The following is a 21,039-nucleotide window of genomic DNA, read 5'->3' as shown; positions in this document are numbered from 1 at the left end:
TGGGACTACATTGAGGCTTTTGAGGGCATGGGACGACATTGACGCTTTTGAGGGCATGGGATTACATTGAGGCTATTGAGGGCATGGGACTACATTGAGGCTATTGAGGGCATGGGACTACATTGAGGCTATTGAGGGCATGGGACTACATTGAGGCTATTGAGGGCATGGGACTACATTGAGGCTTTTGAGGGCATGAGACGACATTGAGGCTATTGAGGGCATAGGATTACATTGAGGCTATTGAGGGCATGGGACCACATTGAGGCTTTTGAGGGCATGGGACTACATTGAGGCTTTTGAGGACATGGGACTACATTGAGGCTTTTGAGGGCATAATACTACATTGAGGAGTTTGAGGGCATGGAACTACGTTGAGGCTATTGAGGGCATGGGACTACATTGAGGCTATTGAGGGCATGGGACTACATTGAGGCTATTGAGGGCATGGGACTACATTGAGGCTATTGAGGGCATGGGACTACATTGAGGCTATTGAGGGCATGGGACTACATTGAGGCTATTGAGGGCATGGGACTATATTGAGGCTTTTGAGGACATGGGACTACATTGAGGCTTTTGTGAGCTTTGTGCAACAAGAATTCAACTTTGTGTAACAATAATTGCTATTATTTTCAGCGGTTGTTAATCAAAGAAAATGTCATCAGTATCATAATTTAAGTGATTGATAACCTTAGCAGGTTATCTTCTGCTACATCTACATTGAATGATTAATCCAAGCTCTTGTTCTTCAAGTATTATTGTAAATCCAAATGGAGCAATGGCGTCTCCTTGCGGTACAACAGAACTATGATGAAACATTTTGTTTCTCCACCTTCTGTCAAGAGAATTGCTTCATTGTCCCCATAAAAACTGAGAGCATGAGCAATCTTTTCGGGAATGTCGAATGATTGGAAATTTCATTGGGTCAAATGTTTTTTGTTTTTTTTAAGACGATGAAAGTGAGAGAACGTGCCATATTATGACGTCACAGAACCCTCAAGGAGACGTCGTTGCGCTAGGATGTGATCAGGGTGGCATTTCCTTTTCCTGAAACAGTTTTGGTTCCATCTAAGAGGTTTTCCAATATGATCACGACTGTTGACCAAAGTAATACGATTGCACATCTTAAGAGCAATTGGTGTTAAAGAATTTCCATGATAATTTCCAACCATGCTCCCTGTAAAGCGAAAAGCAGGGTTAGGCATTTGGTTGCGTCCGGACATGTGGCGTGCGTGTCTGCAGTTTAAAAACTCATTTTCCTCGGCTACCGTTTGTCCGATTGACACGAAATTTTCACCATAGGAGTGCCTCCGCCTGTAGAATATTTATATTCATAATTATGATGTCATAATTCAGACGCCATCTTGGGAAAACGTTAACCTCTATATCTCCGAAACCGCTCAATGGAAAAAAATGAAACATGGCTCATTGCTAAGTACTCCCCATGGGGAATAAGGTATGTTAATGATGATGTCATCCCTGCCTTCATTATGATGTCATAATTCGACAAGTATAACGCTTGATCCCATCAGTATTATTTTTGTTTCTCACCAACTGTTGGTCTGATGAATACGAAATATTCACCATAGGAGCACCTCCTCCTGTAGAATATTTTAATGATAATTATGACGTCATAGGTCACGTGGTACAGGCATAATCTTGGAAAAACTGAAAAACGTTGCACCTATATATCTCAGAAAATCGCTCCATGGAAATAATTGAAACATTGTGCGTTGTCAAGTAATCCACATAGGGAGTAAGTGTTCTACCGATGACGTCATTGGTGCCATAATTATGACGTCATAATTCGACAGGGACAACACTTAGCCTGATCAGTTTGAAATTTATTGAGTGTGATCTACACAACAATTATATTAGAGAATATAAATTTATGATGTCATTGATCATGTGGTCTGGCAGCCATATTTGATCACACCAAAAAACAGTTTTCAAAATTAGAAGAGTTGGCTCCCACCAAGTGGACTGCGCAGGGTTAGTATTTTATGAATTCCATCTAGTTGCTTAGGTTTCCATTTTTGGGAACAAGAACTGCACCACCTTTTCTAAAGACATCGGGTTTTTGATTGTATTTAAATAAATGGATGCAAAATCGAAGAAGGATGATAGAAAATTCTTCTATTTCCCAGAATTCAGAAGGTATTTCATCAAGCAAAGTTGCTTTTCAAATTTTTTGGCTTTAATAACATCCTTAAGCCTTTGCACAGTGAAAGGATCAGTACTTATTGGTAGGTCTTCATCAGTAATCCTATCTACTGGTTCATCCGCATTGATTTTATACGAGGTGCTTCTAATTCTCCAAATAACTTTTGTAAAATATTTTCCCACAAGAATAGGCAATATTTACGGTTTTTATTATTGAGCCTATTTTTATTTCTATATTTATTTCCTGTAATATTATTGATAATCTTTTTATATTAAAAAAAACACAATATTTATATTTATATTTATTTATATTTGGAAAACATAAAATATAATATTTTTATATTTAAAGAGCCATTCATTTATTCAAACATTTTCATCAAAGTAGTTAGCTTCAGCATTTAAACTCTGCAGATTTAAACAATTCCCTCTCTGCAGACCTGGACAAAATCATAGATTAGTCAAACAAGTGGAACATGTCTTTCTCTCTGTTCCCACCTTACGCAGTCATACCCAGCTGCTCCTGGACTACGTGTCCTTCTCTCCTGACAAGGTGGAGAAGTTTTTGTCAAACCTCGACTCTGATTCTGCAACTGGACCAGACGGCATCAGCCCACGGGTCCTAAAATCCTGCTCTGCCACTCTATCTCACCCTCTCTCTGTTGTTTTCACCCTCTCTTTTGCTCAAGGTCATCTGCCATCAGCTTAGAAATCAGCAAACATTACCGCATGACACCAAAATGGTGCAAAACCAAATCCTTGCAACTACAGACCAATCAGCCTGTTCCCAATTATCAGCAAAATCATGGAATCCATCATTGCTTCGGATATCAAATCCTTCCTCTTCTCCAATGGCTTGATCTCTGATCATCAATTTGGATTCAGACCAGGTCACTCTACTCTGGACATGTTGCTTCTGCTGTCTCAACAATGGATGGAGGTCCGCAATGCCAAACCGGAAATCAGAGCTGTCTCCCTTGACATATCACATGCCTTCCATACGGTCTGGCACCCAGCTCTGCTCACCAAACTCTCCTTCTATGGTATCCATGGAAATCTCCAAACATGGCTTGTGGACTTCCTCTCTGGTCGTAGTCAACGTGTGGCCCTGAATGGATTTCTCTCATCTCCCCTTCCTGTTCAGGCTGGAGTTCCCCAAGGTAGTGTTCTGGGCACTGTGGTTTTTCTGGTCTTCATCAATGATCTCTCCGACTCTCTGGAAAATCCTCTCTATCTCTTTGCTGATGACTCCACTCTCTGCCGCTCCATTCATCATCTCTTGGATTGGCAGTCTGGAGCCTCCTCACTCTCTGCAGTACTGGACAAAATCACAGACTGGTAAAACAAGTGGAACATGTCTTTCAATCCTGACAAATCTCACACTCACTTTGTCTCTCCGAAAAGACCGACTGGACAACCCCCCCATCTACTTTCTCAACAATCCTCTCCAAGAAGTTCTGTCGCTCAAGCTTTTGGGTCTCACTATCTGCCATGATCTTTCCTGGGAAAACCACATTTCCAAACTGGCCTCTAAAGCCAGTCGCCGACTGGGCAGCCTCCGTCGTGCGAAGTCCTTCCTTGGCACACCTGAGCTCCTCACCACATACAAGGCTTTCATCCGCAGCTCAATGGAATACTGCTCTCCGGTCTGAGCCGTTGCTCCTGCCTCACACCTAGCTCGGCTTTACGCTGTAGAAACCAAAGCTTTCAGGATCATTGGAATCTCCCGCGATGAAGCTAACTCCGAGGGCCTTTCACCCACTCACCACAGGCAGGTAGGTGGTCATTCTGTCTTCTACCGACTCCTCTCCGGCCTTACTCCCCAAACTCGGTCTGTGCTCTGTCCCCCAAATATTCCTACAGGTCGCACAAGATCTGTCAGCAACCCTCTTATGGTTAAACTGCCAAAATCAAGACTCTCTGCTCACTTTCACTTTCAATCCTCTTTACTCCCGCCTCAGGAACAAACTCCCTCACTCTCTTCAATCCCACTCCTCCCTCCAGGTCTTTAAAACAGCTGTTCACCACCATCTCTTATCTCCGCCATCCAAAACCTTGATCTTTTCTACCCCTGTTAATTCACCCCAGATCCACTTTTTTGAAATACCGACTTTTTTCCTGGAAGTCCTTGCGGTGTCCTTGTGTTTTATACCTCTCCCCCCGTTTCATGCCTCCTCCCCCCCAAGCCCTCACTCTCCCACAGATCTCCCGATGTCCCTGTTCTCTGCTGTTGTACTTGTGTGCTTCCCTCTCTCTCCCCACCTTGTCTCCCGCTCCCTTTATTGTATGTTTTGTGTGTCCGTTTGTTTTTTTTGTGATTAATGTTCGCTCTTACATGAGCCTCGATCTTGTATGAAAAAAAATAATAATAATAAATAAATAAATAAAAAATAAACGTGCATTCTTCTTTCAATCCATCTAATTTCACTTTATCTGTGGTAGCTTTCATTTCTCCTCTGATAAGTGTTGATCCTGCTGACTTGATTTCCCGTTCGGGATAATCCAGGCTTAATCTTTTTCATGATTTGCTCTTTCCGGTAATGGGGATTCATGGCGAGGGTTGTTTACCGTTCTGCTCCCTACGCAAGGCCTCAAATGGATTGTTAACCTCAATTGTGAAGCGAATGGATTGTTAAGCGAATGCTCGTGTCTTCATTTGAATCTCGAGATTTTCGAGGCCTATCAGTGTTATTTCATGATGATGCATGTCGACTACCTTTGATGTGACAGATGAGAATTTGATGGTTGGAGACAATGATCCTGAGAGAATAACATGCCTCTGTATTTATAATACTGTTTCTGCATTTGTTTCTCACAATAACATGTAACCATGAAGGTTGTTGGGGTTTGTACCTTGAAGGATAAGTAAAGGTTGGTAGTTTATTTCATGTCGAACAATAATATATTAGCCGCTAATAATGTAAATTCGCTCATAAATCAATGAGATAATGACAATTACGATTTGTTTTTCTGCAAAATGTGTTTATAAGACGCAAACGTAGTTACCTCCACCACCGAAAGTGGACTGAAGGATTTGGACGGAACATGGTGGACAGGTTGCGTGTGTCACACGAACGACTTGGTTCGGTTTTGGTGAAGATCCGGATCCAGAATGGAGATTTAAAAAAAATTCTTTAAGTGATTCTTCACCATTGATAGATAGGGACAAAATCGATACGGACGAGTTATAACAAAACATTGTGGATGAGTTGGTTATGTGACAAGAACAAGCCGATTAGATTTTGGTTCAGGTCCGAATACAGATCTTACCTGTCAGTGGGATGCAAAACGTAAACTATTCAACCTGGTGGAGGTATGCGATCTACCGAGTACCTTTCTAGTTTAGCATTAAAATAGCCACCAACTAATCAGATGTGTTTATGAACATTAGTTGTTTCCTGATTTAAGCCTTTATCCCAACACCTGATGTGTTTGTTGGATTATAACAACTAGCAACGGTACCCGCCCTGTGGGCGGGGCTTCAATGGGGAGGCCCAAATGAAAAGGCAAAATATCAGAAATTTAAGGCTTTTTTTATTTTAAACGATTTATATAAACATCCATCAAATCATATCACACGCAAATCATCAAAATCTAAACAGTATTTGTAGAATTTCAATAAAAGCCACATCACTGTTCATATCGGTAAATAGTATTCCATCGTGTTTGGAAAAACTGGAAAATTGGAAAAATATTGTAAAAATTAGAAAAAAATTGGAAAACCAATAAAGCCTATTTTACTCCAAGGGGTCCCAGGATTACCCACCCAAAATATCGTTGCGATCGGTTCAGCCGTTTTTGTGGTACCTTCGAACGGACGGACGGACAGAAATACAGACAGACGGACATACATTTGGTGAATTATAGTAAGATATACTGTATTACAGTTCGCTCGGGGTTTCCATCAAATGTTGCTATTAAGATTATTGAGTGACTTTAACAGAACTGTTGCATATGGATTGAAAATGATGATGTCATAGGTCACGTGGTTTGGGAGCCATCTTGGATTAAAAAAACGAACCTTATCCGATCAACACGAAACTTCACAAACGTGATCCCCTACCCATACATATGGAGAGTGATGGCATCTACCTGTTATGGGACTATGTGGGGGCATATTGGTGACACAGTCGCATTGTTCTAGTTAATTAATGACTTTCCTGCTCATAAACTACGATGCATTCCAACTCCACCAATCGTGGTATGACATTTTTATTTTCATGGCAGATGATGTAACAAAACTGCCATCCATCACTGAATGATTTATAAATGCAACCTAATCACTGATCATTTGTCTATAAATTGATTCATCTCTCCCCTTGAACACATCATGAATCAAGAAGCAGCAAACAACAGTTACCTGCACACATGGATTGATGAGAAGCGTGATGAGTCCATCGCATTGTCTCTGGTAGAACCCCACGAGCTCGTAGAGATTCTCGAATGTTCGGTTCCGTGAGATGCACACGTGGTGATTGTCCATGGGGAATATTCTGTAATGGCGGATCTTCTCCGGAGAGCGCACTGCGGGGCGGAATACACAGTGGCCAATTCGTAATAATTTCGTTTAACTGGGTTAACTGCGATTGAAAGTTTGGGTGAGTTTTACAGGGTTAAAGCTTAAATTTGGATTGTGTTTGTTTTAGGTTAACATATAACTAAACTCCGAGTTAATGGTACATTCAATTGACTTACAAGGTTATGTTAATCTGTACCATAAAAGGGGCCGTGCGTGCATCCGTGCGTGCATCCGTGCGTGCTCCCGTGCGTGCGTGCATCTAACCCGAACACTTTAGAATTACCCATTAGAATTACCCTTTAGAATTACCCTTTAGAATTACCCTTTAGAATTACCCTTTAGAATTACCCTTTAGAATTACCCTTTAGAATTACCCTTTAGAATTACACTTTAGAATTACCCTTTAGAATTACCCTTTAGAATTACCCTTTAGAATTACCCTTTAGAATTACCCTTTAGAATTACACTTTAGAATTACCCTTTAGAATTACACTTTAGAATTACCCTTTAGAATTACCCTTTAGAATTACCCTTTAGAATTACCCTTTAGAATTACCCATTAGAATTACCCTTTAGAATTACCATTTAGAATTACCCTTTAGAATTACCCTTTAGAATTACCCTTTAGAATTACCCTTTAGAATTACACTTTAGAATTACCCTTTAGAATTACACTTTAGAATTACCCTTTAGAATTACCCTTTAGAATTACCCTTTAGAATTACCCTTTAGAATTACCCATTAGAATTACCCATTAGAATTACCCTTTAGAATTACCCATTAGAATTACCCTTTAGAATTACCCTTTAGAATTACCCTTTAGAATTACACTTTAGAATTACCCTTTAGAATTACCCTTTAGAATTACCCTTTAGAATTACCCTTTAGAATTACCCTTTAGAATTACCCATTAGAATTACCCTTTAGAATTACCATTTAGAATTACCCTTTAGAATTACCCTTTAGAATTACCATTTAGAATTACCCTTTAGAATTACCCTTTAGAATTACCCTTTAGAATTACCCTTTAGAATTACCCTTTAGAATTACCCTTTAGAATTAGCCTTTAGAATTACCCTTTAGAATTACCCTTTAGAATTACCCTTTAGAATTACCCTTTAGAATTACCCTTCGAAAGCCTATCCTCTCAAGCTGCGCTTTTACTGCAGAGGTTACGCAGGTTTGCTATTATTTCTAACTATTTCGTCTTTATATTGTGATGGTTTCTGTGAAGTCGGTAATGGCATGATCGCGGGGCAGAAAGCGTTACATATTCCATGTTTCAACGTGCGAATGCCCATTCACTTTTATGAGTGGGATGGAGGAGGGTGAGATTAAAGATGGGACTGCTTTGGACCAGTGTTCAAGACACCCGGTTGGGGGGGGGGGGGGCGGGGGATGGTGTAGCGATGGTGTGGGTTTGAAGGCTTGGAGTGTGGAGAGGGGATCGATGTCCTAGGGTTGCGAGTGGAAGGGTGAGGACTTGGGGTTGGGGTGGGTGAGGGAGAGAGCAAAAACGGGGTGGAGTTGGGAGGGGGAGACTGAGGCTTTTTTGTTGAGCTGTCAGAATTGAATGTGTGAGTTTACTCACAGTAAAAATGTAATTTTGTGTGTGATTGTGTCTGTGACTGTGTATGTGACTGTGTGTGACTGTGTTTATATGTGTGTGACTGTGACTGTGTGTGACTATGTGTGTGGCTGTGTGTGACTCTGTGACTGCGTGTATATGTGTGTGACTGTGTGTGTGTGTATATGTGTGTGTGACTGTGTGTGACTGTGTGTCTATGTGTGTGACTGTGTGTGTATATGTGTGTGACTGCGTGTGCAACTGTGTGTGTGTGTGTGTGTGTGTTTGTGACTGTGTTTGTGACTGTGTGTGTATATGTGTGTGACTGTGTGTGTGACTGTGTGTGTATATGTGTGCAACTGTGTGTGTGTGTGTGTGTGTGTGTGTGACTGTGTGTGTATATGTGTGTGTATATGTGTGTAACTCTGTGTACGTGTGACTGTGTGTGTGTTTATGTGTGTGACTGTGTGTGTATATGTGTGTGACTGTGTGTGTGACTGTGTGTGTGACTGTGTGTGACAGTGTGTGTGTTTATGTGTGTGACTGTGTGTGTGTGTTTGTGTGTGTGACTGTGTATATGTGTGTAACTCTGTGTACGTGTGACTGTGTGTGTGACTGTGTGTGTTTATGTGTGTGACTGTGTGTGTATATGTGTGTGACTGTGTGTGTGACTGTGTGTGTGACTGTGTGTGTGACAGTGTGTGTGTTTATGTGTGTGACTGTGTGTGTGTGTTTGTGTGTGTGACTGTGTGTATGTGTGACTGTAGGAAGGGGGAAAGTGATGCAATCACCTCATAGGTAGTGTGCAAACATACCTGAAAGTGCATAGGAGTTTGTGATTGTTTCACTCTCTCTTATGAGGAAAGAACCACTTTTGTTTGGTGCTGTGTGCAGGAGTTTTTCAGCGTCAGCTCTACTCATTTTTCCAAAAAACCAGCTGTGGAAAAGAAGAGGTGACAATTCAACCAAATTAAAACAAAACACTTTATATTTAAATTATAAGTGTGTTTTGATATCTGACTGATATCCGCACACCAAATTAAAATTCAACGATTTCATTGACCCGAGCTCCAAGTATTCCCACCTTCTTTTTTGGTTGACCGGGCAACGATTTTATTTTATTTTTGTCCCAAGTCTTTTGCATCCCGGTAGGCCCGGCCTGACGTTTGATTGAAGGTAATTTGAGCAGGTATTTTACAATTTTTTCAGAAAGCCAGCGATAATACGCCGACACTTCGCCAAAAATACTGAGCGAACTTTATCATCCATCAACAAAAGTTCAGCACAGAGAACAACGAAACCATCCTGATCTGATCCACAATCGGCTTGTTCTTGTCACCCACCCATCTCATCCACCAAGTTTTGTCACAATCCGTCCACAGCTTTTTTAGATATTGTGTTATATAATTATCGCTTTTGGTCCCATCACTCAATATTGAAGAATCACTTGAAATCGTTTCTGGATTTGCCAATGAACTTGAAATTCACTAATGAATTAGGTGCCTCTTAGACATATTGTGTAGCATTTGTGGGGTCACCTGTGTGAAAGAGGCCACGACTGCAGCACAAAATTCTTCAAATGCCCCACTCCAGTTTGTCGACACTTTCTACTTGATGAAGACCCATAAAGAGTTATCTGGAGTTGTTAGATCTGCACTACTTGGTATCCGTGGGAGAGAGCTGGTGATGTTGATGATCCGCGTCAAATCCACAATCCAGAAAACATGCAACGCAACATGTGAAGATGCGCTGTCTTGTTGAAACCAGACACTTTCAGCTATTCCAGCAGTAAAGTCGAGGTACCAGTCAATTTCTTAACATATTTGGACGCGGATCATCACCAGATATTTGGACGCGGATCATCATGTCACCAGGATGAGTGACATCAACTCATCCTGGGAATTCTTTCAAAGTAAATTGCTCTCTCTCATGCACAGATTTATACCATCTCGTCTTCAGTTGTCATACCCTTCCTCCCGTCCATGGTACACGGAATCTTGTGGTGAGGCTGTTGCCCTGAAACAACTTGCTTTCGTCTCCTGGAAAGCAAATCCAATGGAAGGAAATCTCATTTCCTTTCACAAAGCCCGAAACAAGTGTGTGTCCACCCTCAGGAGAGCCAGGAAACAATACCTCACCATTCTCAAGACCGAACTCTCTTATCTGTCTCCCTCTTCCAAATCCTGGTGGCGTCTGGTCAAATCTGTTTCTGGTGTTTGTTCCCCCTCCATCCCCTCCCTCACCTCAACCGGCTTAACGGCTGACTCCGCACGTGAAAAAGCTGAATGCCTCAACTCTGTGTTTGCCTCTAAATCTTGTGTCCCAAACCCATCCCTCTCTGTACCCACCGTACCCAGTCGTACCCAGCTGCTCCTGGACTCTGTGTCCTTTCCTCCTGACAAGGTGGAAAAGTTTCTGTCAACCCTCGACTCTGATTCTGCAACTGGTCCTGACGGCATCAGCCCACGGGTCCTAAAATCATGTTCTTCTGCTCTTTCACTCCCTCTTTCTGTTCTCTTCACCCTCTCTTTTGCTCAAGGTCATCTGCCATCTGCTTGGAAATCAGCCAACATCACCGGTTTGCACAAAAAAGGTGCAAAAACAGATCCCAGCAACTACAGACCAATCAGCCTTCTCCAAATTATCAGCAAAGTCATGGAATCCATCATTGCTTCAGATATTAAATCTTTCCTCTTCTCCAATGGCTTGATCTCTGATCATCAATTTAGTTTCAGACCTGGTCACTCTACTCTGGACATGCTGCTTCTGCTTTCTCAACAATGGATGGAGGTCCTCAATGCCAAACAGGAAATTAGAGCTGTCTCCCTTGACATTTCACATGCCTTCGATACGGTCTGGCACCCTGCTCTGCTCACCAAACTCTCCTCCTTTGGTATCCATGGAAACCTCCACGCATGGCTGGCGGACTTCCTCTCTGGTCGTAGTCAACGTGTGGCCCTGAATGGGTTTCTCTCATCTCCTCTTCCTGTTCAGGCTGGAGTTCCCCAAGGCAGTGTTCTGGGCCCTGTGCTTTTTCTGGTCTTCATCAATGATCTCTCTGACTCTCTTGAAAATCCTCTCTATCTCTTTGCTGACGACTCTACTCTCTGTCGCTCCATTCCTCATCCCTCAGATCGGCAGTCTGCAGCCTCCTCACTCTCTGCAGACCTGGACAAAATCACAGACTGGTCAAAGAAGTGGAACATGTCTTTCAATCCTGACAAATCTCACACTCTTACAATGTCTCTCCGAAAGGACCGACTGGACAACCCTCCCATCTACTTTCTCAACAATCCTCTCCAAGAAGTTCTGTCGCTCAAGCTTTTGGGTCTCACTATCTGCCATGATCTTTCTTGGGAAAACCACATTTCCAAGCTGGCCTCCAAAGCCAGTCGCCGACTGGGCATCCTCCGTCGTGCGAAGTCCTTCCTTGGCACACCTGAGCTCCTTACCACATACAAGGCTTTCATCCGCAGCTCAATGGAATACTGTTCCCCCCTCTGGGCTGGTGCTCCTGCCTCACACCTTGCTCGGCTTCACGCTGTTGAGGCCAAAGCTTTCAGAATCATTGGAATCTCCTGCGATGTAGTCAACACCGAGGGCCTTTCACTCACTCACCGCAGGCAGGTTGGTGGTCTTTCTGTCTTCTACCGACTCCTCTCCGGCCTTGCTCCCCCAGCTCTCTCTGTGCTCTGTCCCCCCAATATTCCTTCAGGTCGCACAAGATCTGCCTGCAACCCTCTTATGGTTAAACTGCCAAAGTCCAGGCTCTCTGCTCACCTTCACTCTTTCATTCCCCTTTTCTCCCGCATCTGGAACAAACTCCCCCACTCCCTTCAATCCCACTCCTCCCTCCAGGTCTTTAAAACAGCTGTTCACCACCATCTCTTATCTTCCCCCATCGAAAACCTTGATCTTTTCTACCCCCGGTAATTCACCCCAGAGTCCTTGCAGTGTTCATATGTTTTATTCCTCTCCCACCTCCCCCCAAGTCCTCCCGATGTCCCTGCTCTCAAATGTTGTGTTTGTGTCCTTCCCCCTCTTCCCCCTCTCTTTTGTGTCCTTCCCCCTCTCTCCCCATCTTGTCTGCCGCTCCCCTTGTTTTTTGTGTTTTGTGTGTCGCTTTGTCTTTTTGTGTGATTAATGTTAGCTCTTTCACGAGCCTCGATCTTGTATACAAAAAATAAATAAATAATAAAAAATAAAAATGTCTTAACCTATGCCGTTTATTGGTCCATCAAAAATATGGACCAAATACATGTCTCGAGGCAATTGCTGCCCATATCATCACGTGTGAAGGATGATACTCCAATTCCAATGTGAAATCAGTGTTGCGGCATATGATGGGGGAGGTGGAGTGGAAGGGATGGATGGAGGGAGGTGCAATACCTTTATCAGGGGTAAAGCTACTTTCAGGCCACCCTGAAGAAGGTCATTTTGCCAATCTTGCCATCATATATGTGGGACAATCAAATATTCAAGAGTATTCAAAGGTAGTAATTCTCCAAGAAGTACTCCAAGAAGCTGCAATATGTTCTAGTATTCAATATATCAGTATATTCAATTTGGAAGAAAATATTTGGAGGTTTCTTGTACATATTCCATGCCTCGTGATACTTTTTTCGAGTGTCATGAGCATGGTGCTTGCAGAACTTTATGAAGCAACCACCCTCCACACATCACCACCCTCCCACCCCACACTTCCCCCTTAGATACCTAAATGATAAATTTATATTCTGCCGTGTGAAGGCCTAGCACAACTATAAATAAAAAATTCAATGACCCCACGAGGAAATTGATGACTTTCAAAATGTCCGCATCTGAAATCAACAGCATATCACTGGACAATTAAGAAACACAGTCAGCTAGGCAGCTCCAAATTGACAAGTATGGAGGTAAATATGTGTGTGAAGTACAACATGCTGTATTTTGATTAAACCAAAGACCGAAGTGACCGAGGCATGCCGAGTTAAAATAATAATTTTGGAAAGGACTCTTCACTCACCTCTAAACTGTCTAGCCTGAGTTTGAATCCCGACCCAACTATAAACTGTCATCCCGGTGTTTCACAGGTCGGTGGATTCAGCAATGTATCGTCCCTTGGATGGATGTTAGTTACACTGGCGTCCCATCTGCTGTCAATCGTTGGTTCACTTTAAAGGTCCTTTGCTAACACAAGACAAGTCATCACCGGCACCGTGAACAAATTCCAAATTCTTGCCAAAACTACCGCCTAGCATGATCCCTGACCTAGAAACTGCTTCAGCAGAACCAACGCTCTGTAATAGACTATGATATAGCGGATCGGATATATACATACATATTGTTACGTTTGTGGGGGTAGGGATACTTTAGTCAAGGTAGATTTGTATAAGTAGGTGCTCCGAATGTCGTGTAGAAACCTTGATGTAATAAGTACTTGCTTAGACCATGTCTTCGGATTAAGCTTGTATATTCTGTCTAGCCTGAGTTGATAGCATATATATATATATATATATATATATATATATTGTTGTGGATATGAGGATTGTGGTTTTTTTATTGTGTTTTTTTGTTATTATTGCTTTATTCTGGACCCTCCTTACTCCAGTTATGTATAAAGGTCAAAGGGCGTCCCATAATTAGGTCATAAACAATCACGTCAACCAATCATAGATTTCCCCCTTGCTGATAGTTATATCTTTATTATGTGTATTAGGGTAAGGCCTTGTCTTCCATTAAGATGACACTCCATTGCACCAAGTGAAACAAGATAGATCCCCTTTCATTCCCATTCCCAAAATCTCCATTTCCAGCTACATCCCCTCCAAGTCTCCATTGCCAACTGCACTGGGCAGTTTGCCAGGTTTGTTACAGCGGTGGGTTGCTGATTTCGCCCCAAAACCACCATTGAACATGTGCTCAGCTTTTGAACAATCGGATCTGGACTGTCGTTAACGACTCTGGCACGCACCCGTCCAATCAGGATGGAGCGGTATGGTCCCCGGATCATCACTGCCCGCAGTTTTAATTAGTTTTACTTTTACCTTTCACTCTTTCTGTTCATTGTTCTCTTGGTCATACAATTTTTGAAGACATGCATGTCATGATATAGGAAATGTTTGTTCTGTTGAACGGAAGAAATGTTTATGGTTAATTCAATGTGGTAGGTGGGCAACACCACAAAGCATACCTCTTTTAAGGTGTGTATAAACCCTGGAACATTTCAGCAATCAATACGATGCTGAAATGGTGTAATTTAATCAATGTGGTAGGTGGGTAACACCACAAAGCATACCTCTTTTAAGGTGTGTATAAACCCTGGAACATTTCAGCAATCAATACGATACTGAAATGGTGTAATTTAATCAATGTGGTAGGTGGGCAACACCACAAAGCATACCTCTTTTAGGTGTGTATAAACCCTGGAACATTTCAGCAATCAATACGATGCTGAAATGGTGTAATTTAATTAAACGTGGTAGGTGGGCAACACCACAAAGCATACCTCTTTTAAGGTGTGCATAAACCCTGGAACATTTCAGCAATCATGACGATTTTCTCATGTCACCTGGAATGGTGTAATATTGTGTAATATGGTCGACCTTGGGTTTGTTTGGGTTTGTTGTTTATTTTTGTGGGTATATATTTTTGTGTAACTTGTATATATTTTCACAACAAATTCCAGTTAACATCCTGCAAAATTTGCTCATTTTTCTGGCCGAGTCGAAGTTGCGTTGAGTTCCTATGGCATGCGCCATTAAAAGCGCTGTGTAATGGTTGAGCTCCCTTTATTTCGTTTTGGTCACGCGGATGAGCAGACAAAATGACGAATGCTGCGGCTGGAGCAGTAGAAGCGATTTTTCTTTTAATTGTTTAATGATTATTCGATATTGTTATGACTTATTGTCAATAGGTATACTAAGTGGTCAGGAGGTAGCCTTTTGCTATGTACAGTTTATTTTATTGTTGATTATACCACATAGCTGTGGTGATAAAGGAAATGTTTGTTTTTCAAATAGATGATTAAGTGGTCAGGAGGTAGCCTTTTGCTATGTACAGTTTATTTTATTGTTGATTATACCACATAGCTGTGGTGATAAAGGAAATGTTTGTTTTTCAAATAGATGATTATGATATGACCATGATTATAAAATCATGATGATTATAATGAATGATATCATAGGGTTCCAATGCAGAATGATTGCACGAACTTGGAAAAGAACTTTCAAGCCCTATGGGATAAATTGGGTATTACAAGTGATGGAGTTTCAAAATTTAGCATGATTGAAGGAATTTGACAGTCCCATTTCAGGAGTTTTACGAAATTTATATTGCCAAGAGATTTTGGGTACTATTAAAAGAAAAATGATGAGATATTTTTCCCAAAGAACTGTAATATCTGCCATCCATTTTGGCTGTCTCACGAATGAAGGATGAGTTGCCTTTAGTGGTTTCAAAGAAAATTTGTGGAGACCAGGCAAAATGGGAAAATATGTCAGATATGACCCTAGGACAGAACAGTGATTCGTCAATTGACATGAGGTATGAACCAGAGGTGACGACCGATGATCTTCAATCTCAGTCAATAGATGGACCTGTCCTGACATCATTGGGGAAAGGGCTTATGCAAGGAGTCATCCAAAATGATTAATTTGATTTATTGATGAATATTGATAAATTAATTGAAATTGAATAATTGAATTGAACTGAATAAATTTAATTGAATAAATTTAACTGAATAAATTGAACTGAATAAATTGAATTGAATATATTGATTGTTTGATTGATGAAAATGCGGTCTCAAGAAAGAAGCTTTGATATCTTTGTGAGATATTATCAATGTGAAGACAACCTTGGAAAATTGAGCAAGGTGGTGAGTTTATATATAGATATATATGTGCGGTTACCATTGTGTGATTTCCCCTTCAACAGAGCGGACACCTGAGGATTCACCCATTTCATACTGACCCTTTGGCTCATCTGCAAATACTGATCTGTGAGATTGGATTGTGCAAAAGCCACAGGTGAGAGAGATTCTCTGGAAATCACCGTTTGAACAGGTGGAGAGATCCTTCCTGGAGGTACGAGTGAAGCTTTAGAGGAACAAGCTACAACACATCCAACGCTACTTTGATAAAAGGCAGAATGGAAAATGGAGCCTGCAAGAATACACAAGGACAACCAGAGATTCCACAAAAAGGTACTTGTACACATCATATGTACGACCATTATGGTGCCGAAGCTATAAGGCAGCTCAAGAATTGGTATTTGTGGACAAAGGGACATGATGAGGAGTTTCCAAGAGATGGTACATTTGAGCGAAGTCGATTGGAAAGATTGGAACAAAGATTGAAAGCCAGGAAGAGACAGAATCTAACGGTAGACTGGCTTGCATTCCATCTTTGGAATGGTGAATCCAGACAACGGGAACAGCAAGAACGGATAACGGATCTAGAACTTAAAATAAAAAGGCCACAAGATACAGTGGAGGAGACAAATGCACAACTGCCCTCGAAATTAGGAATGAAAGTGACAGTTGTCCCATCTGATTCCCATTTGTCTCCCCAAAAAGGACGGTACAGAGAATTTTTTCGTGTTTCAGGAGATAACGAGAGATTGCAGTGGCAACTCAGGGATGTAGAGATGCAGCCCAGCAATACAAGTGCACAGGTGCACAGACCAGGCAACGACAGAAACCGGTGTTTCAAGTGTGGACAGATGGGACATTGGAAAAGAAGATGTCCGTATACCAACAGGAAGACAAGTTCATAGGGTAAACCAAGATCAAGGGTACCAGTGCTTACCGATACCTCAGACAACGATTAGGCCTTCATTGTGACAAATCCCAAATGACGATTGGCCTCAACAAATTAGATTACTGGACAAACATGAATAACTGTCGATGATTCTTGTGTCTGAAAAGTTTTCGGAGCAAGAATTATTCATTTTCTTTTGCTTGTAAGCAAATTGATAATTAATTGATCAAATGCCGAAATTGGATCTTTTATGTTGGGCACAAAATTTTAAATTTACAAAGTTTGAAACAATTGCTTTGCAATTTTTTTGGCAAACCAAGTGACAAGAGTCACATGATGATCAGGTGGGAATTTCGGACTAGTGTTCCGCATGATTGATCGGTCAGTGGTCGACTGACATGCAAATGGGTTTGTAGTCAAATTTGGATAAATTATGGTGGGAACTGAAAGGGTAATTTCAATGTGACATCATAGGGGTTTTCTAAAAAATAAACTTTTTGGTCCATTTGCGTATTAGCATTTATAAAATTGAAGGACAAATTTTATGAAAATGAAATAAAATTGACACCCATCCTGATCTGTAAATAATGGTTTCAACGCAAACAAATACGCATAATGCATGCGTGTGTGGGTATTTTTGTGTGTCAATGTTAGTGTTTTTGTTTTTGTGTATCAATCTTACAAGATTGTTGACACCGACAGTGTGCCTTGTCTGAAAATAGATAGTTCCATGGGGATGGGATCGCATATCGAGAGAATTCGTTAAAAAAAAAAAAAAAAAAAAAAAAAAATAGAAATATAATTTGATTATGAAAATTATCACTTTTGTCAAGGGAGATGGAGAATAAAGATTTGATTTGCTGAGTTATGAGCAGCCATTCATTGATAGTAAATTCATTGATAAAAAAAAAATTGGGAGTAATCTTGAGATTCCATTTTGATAGAATTTATATGAGAATCAAAGCTATTTATGGATATGAGCTTCATAAAAATGTGGGAGTACAAAATTAGCCAAATTTGGGAGAGGTCTTACACTGACTTCCCAGAGTACTCTGCTCACGGATTTTTATATATATAAACTTGAATTTTATCAGCATATAAATTGTGCTGTATGTATGGATGTGTATTAGGCATAGATGATATGGGAAAATAGTAAAGAAAATTTTGCTGGTTTGAACTATTGTGAGTTTTGAGTTCTGGAGTTCAAACAAAGTCACTGGTTAACAGATGAGAAAGGATAGTAAATAAATTATTCGATGCTGGGTAAATTAAGTACGATATTACTAAGACTTATGAGAGCTATTGTTCTTCCTTACAGCAGTGGAAAATTATTGAAAAAAATTAGATCCAACATAATGAATCTATAAAAGAATGTGATAGGGATAATATCCTCAATTTGTACTAATTATTTGATTGTGGGTAAAGGAATTAATTTATCGTAGTGGATTGTTAACAGCAGCCTGAAAATGTCCTGAGAGTGTGCACCCATGTAATCAGAAATCCCAGATTTGTTTTTACAAACAACATTTTGGTAGAGGTCTTGTGTGGACGAGCACTTCCTTGGTAGATAAAAAACGGTACTGCAGGCTGGCAGCCACTTTTGCGGCCAGTTAGGCCAAACAAATTGAGAGGAAATTGTAGTTAAATACGTAAGTTACACATGGCTATTTGTAAAAAGGAAATTTGTGGAGATGGGAAACATTTTTCGAAGGTTTATTAAAGTGTTATAATATGGCATGTGGCAAGGCAAACTATTGGATGGGAAAATTAGATCTGGTTATAGAATAAATTTATTGACCCCTTGAAGATAATTCTTCGAATCATTGTTTCACTGGCATTTTTTGTTCACATTGGAAATAGTTTGGTAGAGCTTTGGTTAAAACCTTTGGTTGCGGTATCTTGGAACAAATTGATAAACCATAGGAGATTGATAAGAATAGAAACAAATATGGACCCAAGATAGAAAGTTGGATTCATGCCTCTCATTGCAAGCACGCACATGGGGCTAAGGTGGTTGATCCCACAGAAAATGAGGCTGCACTTAGCAGCCCAGCAGAACATTCAGTGGCGGATAAATGATAGTCGTGATTTACATTCATTTGAATTACATTTTAACACCCCTTGCATTGATAAACATTACATTTTCAACATTTAATATTCCTACTTGAATTAGGGAAGATAGTGACATTTATTTGCCTACATGACATACAATTACCTACTGATATAAATACAGCATGAGTGATAATGTATCACAACTACACTCATGATCAGGGGATTTCGTTCAACCCCGGGAGATAGGGGGATCAGGGTAAGACAAATAAACTGATTTATGTTACATATTAAGGGATTTTCTTTATTTACCTTTTAGGAAGCTTGTTAGTTTGGTATATAATGTTGAATGTCATTGACATATAATTATGTTATAGGTATGAACATATACAAGGGGTAGCTCACATGTTTTACAGATGGCTACAGGTGGGACAAGAGGGAGCAAGATACCACGATTATATAAAAGGGGGTGCCTTTGCATGGTTGGGAAACACATTTGGAGGAGTGGCAGCTAAGATACTCCAATATTTGTTTGTTGGTTTAGTAGTTATATTGGCAATTGTTTAGTGGTGGCTTGCTTGAAAGCCTTAGTGACGGTGTGTTTGAATAAGGTAACCAACAACACGATGATAACGCATGAAGTGACAAATGAGGAAAGAAATGTGGAACCACAAGAGGAAGACTTTTATGGCGACATAAATACTGAGATTGAAAGATTAAATCAAGTGATGTTGCAAATGAATACAGTAGAATTAAGATAATGGCATAACGACAATGTTATGAGTTGTGTCAATTACAAGATCAGTGAACTCATATCACCACGAGTGACACACTGTTAGAAAGAAGAAAAAAAAAGGAGAAAAGAAAAAGTGGAGAGGAATTATGGTAATAATACATTATGCTTAATTTGTTGGTTTGGGAAAATTGTTGTTGGGAATTAGATATTCCCGTTTGTGATTGTAATCATATACAATTTATTTTCTTAGAGTAGTGCTAAAATACCTGCATGAGTTAATTTTTGAACTATATTAACCTGAAAGCATTTGTGGATGCTATTCTTAGTTTAGTAGTGAAATACATACCTGATTGAATATTATTTGTGTGACGCATATAAATGAATATAACTTTTCAATGTTTTAAGGAAAAACAACAAATTGTTGAATGTGAAACTGTCGGAAGACATACATGATTATGCTGATTTCATGGTAAGACGTACCCTATCTGATTCAGTGTGTGTGGAAAGCAGATTCAGATGTGACTGAGCATAAGGATAAGACGAGATCACATTTTGAAGGGAGTGCTAATGGAATTGGGAAGAAGTTCGAGAAAGAAAATTTGTGGCTAAAATGAAGTTAATCGCGGCATACACCCTCTTTCTCAAAGAATGATGAAGACATTCTCCCATGTAACTTGGAGATGGATGCTTACCTTCACCAAGGAAATTTATGTGACCATTTGCCTGGATCACACTGCAACATATGAAAGAAAGGCGATCACTTACTCTTGTTTGAAGGCTTCGAACATTCATCACATCAGAAGTTGCAGGACAACGACATTTTACCTGCAACCTCTGTGAAATGCGGGGACATATGTTATTACTTCACCAACTTCCGGGGAACCAGCATGGAGCTGCAAACAAACGGCTGTGCCCTTGTCACAACAGCTGTGCACGATTCTGCTGGTTGCTCCTGGTATGGATCATGAATGACCTGAACACCATGGTCCCAACATCATTGTGGATGCATCCGGCATCCCTGTTCCACATCTTGTTGGCCAATCAACGTCACACCAATACTTGCTGCCCACTCATAATGAGGGAGGAGGCAAGTCGACTACAACTGGGCGAAGGCCTTGTTCAGGAATTACTATGGTTTACAGCAAGAGTGGCAAGAATGCTACATGGAGAGCAGGGTCAGTCTATGACTCCGTGCAGTTATTACAAACAGCAAGACCCTACACGAAGTAGTGCAGGTGTTTATGAAGACATTAGGAGAAAATGTTTC

The 21,039-nt window shown here is 40.7% G+C and overlaps 1 protein-coding gene across 1 annotated transcript in view; it reads right to left on the bottom strand.

The window, feature by feature from the left end:
• Positions 1 to 21,039, bottom strand: part of LOC137439126 (tyrosine-protein kinase Src42A-like) — a 66,744-nt gene that overhangs the window by 31,235 nt on the left and 14,470 nt on the right. Inside the window, exons 2-3 of the mRNA XM_068134838.2 lie at positions 9,065 to 9,186; positions 6,524 to 6,687 (exon numbers count right to left, since the gene is read on the bottom strand). Of these exons, the coding sequence (XP_067990939.2) occupies positions 6,524 to 6,687; positions 9,065 to 9,186 (286 nt within the window). The remainder of the gene's footprint in view (positions 1 to 6,523; positions 6,688 to 9,064; positions 9,187 to 21,039) is intronic.

The sequence above is a fragment of the Myxine glutinosa genome, chromosome 13 (assembly GCF_964187855.1).
Source record: "Myxine glutinosa chromosome 13, kmMyxGlut1.1, whole genome shotgun sequence".
NCBI classification, from domain to species: Eukaryota; Metazoa; Chordata; class Myxini; order Myxiniformes; family Myxinidae; genus Myxine; species Myxine glutinosa.
This window is presented reverse-complemented; position numbering and strand designations above follow the sequence as displayed.